This window comes from Cetorhinus maximus, chromosome 16, assembly GCF_964194155.1.
Source record: "Cetorhinus maximus chromosome 16, sCetMax3.hap1.1, whole genome shotgun sequence".
In the NCBI taxonomy this organism is placed as follows: Eukaryota; Metazoa; Chordata; class Chondrichthyes; order Lamniformes; family Cetorhinidae; genus Cetorhinus; species Cetorhinus maximus.
The window spans coordinates 30,047,693-30,053,692 of record NC_135894.1 but is presented as its reverse complement, the minus strand read 5'-3'; the positions used below and the strand labels follow the sequence as shown (position 1 = coordinate 30,053,692).

The window sequence follows — 6,000 nt, the reverse complement described above, 5'->3', positions numbered from 1 at the left end:
CCCAAGAGTCGGTCACCCTGGGTAAAGGTTTGGGAGCAAGTGAAACCATTGCAAGTTTTGGATGAGCTCAATTTTACACAGTTAACGTAGTTGTTTGGTAGAACAGAACTTGAGCATTGCTGAAAATTTACATTTTTTTTTCAGCAATGCACTATAACATGTATTTATCAATCCCCCACTTATAATTTATGTATTTAGTAATCCTGTATGGATTTGCCATTGAGAGTTGAGTAGCTGATCAGTGTGTGTGTGTCCCCCAGGCCCGGTGCTGAAGGGGTTAAAGGAGCTCCCGCGGCGCAGGCGCACTGCTCAGGGTAATGGAGGCCGGGCGGGCTGAGCGGAGCTTTCCCCTTCAGTTACTGCTCGGCTTTCTGCTGCTGATCGGCACAGTTACCTGTGAGAAAAACAACAAGAAGGAGCAGCACGAGTGTCACCACTACGCTGGAGGCCATGTCTATCCGGGAGAGGCTTTCAGGGTGTTGGGCTCCGACCACTCGCTGCACCTCAGCAAAGCCAAGAGTGAGTGAGGGGGAGGGAGGAGCTGGGTGTGTATGGGTGGGTGGGGGGTGTGGGTATTGGGGGGGTGGGTGGGGGGTGTGGGTATTGGGGGGGTGGGGGGGAGCTGGGTGTGGGTATTGGGGGGGTGGGGGGTGTGGGTATTGGGGGGTGGGGGGGAGCTGGGTGGGTGGGGGGTGTGGGTATTGGGGGGGTGGGGGGGAGCTGGGTGTGGGTATTGGGGGGGTGGGGGGGAGCTGGGTGTGGGTATTGGGGGGGTGGGGGGGAGCTGGGTGTGGGTATTGGGGGGGTGGGGGGGAGCTGGGTGGGTGGGGGGTGTGGGTATTGGGGGGGTGGGGGGGAGCTGGATGTGTGTATTGGGGGAGGGGGGGTTGGAAGCTGAGTGTGGGTATTGTGGGGGGGTGGGGGGGGTGTGGGGTGACCACTTTCCCCAATGGCGGGAGCGGCCTCGCTCTGAAGTCGGAACCGTTAGTCGCTGGAATTCTGTCTCCGGGGGCGGGGGGTCCTCCCGCCTCAGGCTGGCCCCGGGTGGGGGGGGGGGGTCCTCCCGCCTCAGGCTGTCCCCGGGGGGTGGGGGTGGGGGGTCCTCCCGCCTCAGGCTGTCCCCGGGGGGTGGGGGTGGGGGGTCCTCCCGCCTCAGGCTGTCCCCGGGGGGTGGGGGTGGGGGGTCCTCCCGCCTCAGGCTGTCCCCGGGGGGTGGGGGTGGGGGGTCCTCCCGCCTCAGGCTGTCCCCGGGGGGTGGGGGTGGGGGGTCCTCCCGCCTCAGGCTGTCCCCGGGGGGTGGGGGTGGGGGGTCCTCCCGCCTCAGGCTGTCCCCGGGGGGTGGGGGTGGGGGGTCCTCCCGCCTCAGGCTGTCCCCGGGGGGTGGGGGTGGGGGGTCCTCCCGCCTCAGGCTGTCCCCGGGGGGTGGGGGTGGGGGGTCCTCCCGCCTCAGGCTGTCCCCGGGGGGTGGGGGTGGGGGGTCCTCCCGCCTCAGGCTGTCCCCGGGGGGTGGGGGGTCCTCCCGCCTCAGGCTGTCCCCGGGGGGTGGGGGTGGGGGGTCCTCCCGCCTCAGGCTGTCCCCGGGGGGTGGGGGTGGGGGGTCCTCCCGCCTCAGGCTGTCCCCGGGGGGTGGGGGCGGGGGGTCCTCCCGCCTCAGGCTGGCCTCGGGGGCGGGGGGTCCTCCCGCCTCAGGCTGTCCCCGGGGGTGGTGGGGGGAGGCCAGTGGGTAGAAGCGGCGCCGCGGTGTGAGGGGGGAGAAAGCTGTGCAGTGCTGGCTGTCCCTGTCCGTGTTAGTTGCTGTGTTTTATTTTGCGGAGGTGACTTGTGCCTGAAGCGAGTGCTGGCGCTGCTTAAGGACACGTTGCACATTGCTCACTGGCCCGATCCACTTTCCATCTTACCCAGTGGTTTCTAAGAACCGAAAGAGATCATAACTGCTTCATGGCGGGGTTTTCTGTTCAACACCAGCCTCCTCCCCACCTGCCTTCAGTCTCACCCTCGTCAGCCATATTCTTTTGCTCTTTTTGCGCTCATGTATTTATCTAGTCTCCTCTTCAATGCATCTGTCCCTCTAGGTTTAAAATCTGCCAGTAGCAGACTGGGTTTCTCAAATCCGTGCCCATCTGTCCTGTAACTCCATTTGAATCACTGCAGTTTTGTTTCTGTCGCTGTCTCAGCACCAAAGGAGCGCTTATCAACCGCACAGATGTGTGAATGTGACATGGTAATGGTAAAACTATCACTCCTTGACCGCCTCAAGCTGTTTGCAGGCTTTGACACCATCCTCCTTGAACATCTCTGTACTCTGGGTGCTCCCTGGCTCCAATTTTATATCTAGTTGTAGCCGGAGAATCAGTTGCAATGGCATCTCTTTCTGCATTATAACTCGAATTTATCTAAGTTTGATCCTTTCCTATTTCGTATCTACGTTCTGCAACACCATCTGAAAGCACTGGGCTTTCACATGTTTACGGGTGATGTCATGACTCACTGGGAATAGAGCACTGTAATATCAAGCCCCACTGTTCCCTGAGCCATGACAAAAGTGAAAAAGTTTGATCAACCCACCAGATTTCCCCAATTCTACCTAACTGTTTAATTTAGGTTAACAGAATACGAGCACCAGGTTTATAAACTTAATGAGTAAATAACTGTTTATTGAACAAACTGTTGTTAACCAGTGGCAAAAGAAAGAAATATGAACTACTAATTTCTAGCACTATAACTTAAACTCTACCCCCTTAAATCCCTATAAACACATAAGACACACAAAAACATGGATAAAACAGTTCAATAGCACCAGTTCCAGAGTACAGTGTGTTCGTCAATGGGTTGAAAACTAAAACAGAATTACCTGGAAAAACTCAGCGGGTCTGGCAGCATCGGCGGAGAAGAACAAAGTTGACATTTCGAGTCCTCATGACCCTTCAACAGAACTAAGTAAAAATAGGAGAGGGGTGAAATATAAGCTGGTTTAAGGTGGGGGGTGGGGGGAGAGAAGTGGGGGGGGGATGGTTGTAGGGACAAGCAAGCAGTGATAGGAGCAGATAATCAAAAGATGTCACAGACAAAAGAACAAAGAGGTGTTGAAGGTGGTGATATCTAAAAGAATGTGCTAATTAAGAATGGATGGCAGGACACGCAAGGTACAGCTCTAAAAGGGCATAAAAGGTATAGATTTAAAAATAATGGAAATAGGTGGGAAAAGAAAAATCTATATAAATTATTGGAAAAAACAAAAGGAAGGGGGAAGAAATGGAAAGGGGGTGGGGATGGAGGAGGGAGTTCAAGATCTAAAGTTGTTGAGCTCAATATTCAGTCCGGAAGGCTATAAAGTGCCTAGTCGGAAGATGAGACAGATTAACGTCAACTTTGTTCTTCTCCGCCGATGCTGCCAGACCTGCTGAGTTTTTCCAGGTAATTCTGTTTTGTTTTGGATTTCCAGCATCCGCAGTTTTTTGTTTTTATTCAATGGGTTGATTTTGATCGATGTCTTCCAAATTCTTTTCACTTCTTGTTGATGACACGAGGTGGTCTTCCAGCACTTTCAGTATTTAGTTCACTGGTTGAGCACTTGCCTTTCAATGTCTCTGACAGTGATTTTCTCCTTTGCCTCTTGATAGGGGTTTTCAGAGAGAGCAGGCTATAGAGAAATGAGGAGAAAAGCCAGCTAGCTATTATTGTGGAATCTTTCACAGGCAGAAGAGGTTGTAGGTCTTGTTTCTTTCAAGCTAGGAGCTATTCTGCTGCCCTACTCTTCACACAAATCCTTGGTCACCTGGTTAGGACCCAATTAAAATGCTGTGTCAGGACGCTCACTTAGTCCAGGACTCTTTTCTGGCACCATCCTGTCTTTCATGGCGCACTTTGTTCCAGGACTGCAACATTTTATATATATCTCATCCTGTTCCAGTGGACATGTCCTTTAAACTGCAGCAATTGTAACTATAATCCACAGTCTAACAGAAATAAAAAGATATGTTATTACAATGATACCCAGCCCTACCTGACCACCACCTCTCTCTTCTCCACTGTTTGATTTGTCACGCTTCAGTTTTGGGTGAGCAGCATCTTCTTCCAATTAAATATTGGGAAGAACCAAGATGTTGCCTTTAGTCTCCAGCACAAATGTCTTCCTAGCTCCATTCCTCCTCCCTCAAAAGTCTGAGGTTTAACCAGAGTGTTCACAACCTCGCAGTCATATTGGTCTCCAAAATGAAGTGCTGATACCCATTCCATCTTCAAGACTTCCACCTCTGTAACATCACCGGAATCTGCTGCTGCTTGAGCTGATCTGCTGAAAACCTCATTTAACCTTTTATTAGCTCTAGTCTAGACTATTCCAATTCTCTGCTGACCAACCTCGCATATTCCACTGTACATAAACTTGAGCTCATCCAAAAACTCTCTTGCCCGAGTCCTAACTTGCACCAAGTTCCTTTTGCCCATCAACCCTGTGTTCATTAACCTACATTGGCTCCCTCAGTTTTAAAATTTCCATTTTTTTGGCAGGAAGGGGTGGAGAACCATTAAGAGGTAGTGATGTGTTTGGGTAGGGAGATTGATTTTCTACAATCATAAATCAAAGAGATTTGGACATTTGCAATGCATACAGCTCACCGTTTGCACAATCTTTTTGGCCATGCATTTGATTTGTGCTCCCATTGTGCATCTATCAGGGGCATACTTGGGAAATTGCAGGCCATAATGCCATAACATAACTGGGGGCTAATTTCAAAATAATTAAACAGTGTTTCTCATACCAGTACTAAATCCATAGCTGCTAACCTACTAAATTCAGAACAGCTGACAATTCAAATAACAATGAAAGCTGGAAAAGTCCTGAATGATTATTCTAGGACCAACTTCACTGCTTGATACTGTCAGAATAAGTCAAACTCCTTTCCATTAAATTGAATTCAGAACCTTTACTGGTTTGGGATCACAATCTGAAATTCATTATATTCCATGAAAATTGAAATCCATTGGCTTTATGTATGATATATGAATAATAGTTAGTGAAAGAGCAATTTTATTATAAAATTGACATGATTTTAAATTGCAGCTTCATGCAGTAAATCTGTTGTACTATGGTGAGGTGGGTGGGGTGGGGGGGTGGGGGGGGGGTGGGGGTGGGGGGGGAGGGGAGGGAGGGGGGAGGGGAGGGAGGGGGGAGGGGGGGGGTATAATTTTTTGCAATGGTGAATTTTCAGAAATGTTTGAATACTGAAATAAAGGATGGCGCGTGATAATCATAGAGACTAAGTTGGAGAGAATGTTAGGCTGGGCTACAGTGTACAATTTTGGTATCTAAAGAAGGCAAGAGATATTTGCCTTAGAGGAAGTGCAGTGAATATTCACTAGGCTTTTTCCTGGGCTGAGGGGTTTGCCCTAGGGGAGAGATTGAGTAAACTAGGGCTATATTCCTAGAATAAGAATTAGAATGGAATAGGATAGAATAGAATAGAATTTGGAAGAATGCGAGAGTCTCTTGGAAAGATAAAATCCTTAAGGAACCTGATTGGTAGACACTAGGAGAATGTATCCCAATGGCTGTCCCCCTTTACTGAGACTCTATACCCGCTTGTGCTAGACACTGGTGCTAGGGAAAACAGCCTCCCAGTGTCTACCCTGTAAGGTGCCCTCAGAATCTTGTTTCAGTGAGATCACCCCTTTCTTACAAATTTTAGAGAGTACAGGCCCATTCTACTCAATCTTCTCTCCAGAAACAGGGGGTTGGACGTGTATGCCGAGTATAAAATGTGAACCGTTGGGAGCCATTTTGAAATGTGAAAAAAAACAGCGGTAATTCATATTAAATTAATGTTGAATGAATTAACTGTACAAAGCTACCTTTAAAAGCATTTTAAATGTCGAATTCATTGTCCATAATAATGGAAAATATGGAGATGGCAGATGAATTGAACAGGTATTTTACGTTGGTCTTCACTAGAGAGGATACAAGTGACATCCCAGAAATAGCTGTAAATCAGGAAATGGAAG

The 6,000-nt window shown here is 49.6% G+C and overlaps 1 protein-coding gene across 2 annotated transcripts in view; it reads left to right on the top strand.

Annotated features, from left to right (window-relative positions):
* The first annotated feature begins 282 nt into the window (after window positions 1-282).
* prdx4 (peroxiredoxin 4) overlaps window positions 283-6,000 on the top strand; it is a 31,116-nt gene continuing 25,398 nt past the window's right edge. For both annotated transcript variants that reach the window (XM_078559597.1, XM_078559596.1), the window contains exon 1: window positions 283-519. In XM_078559597.1, the coding sequence (XP_078415723.1) occupies window positions 318-519 (202 nt within the window). In that variant the 5' untranslated portion in view covers window positions 283-317. The remainder of the gene's footprint in view (window positions 520-6,000) is intronic.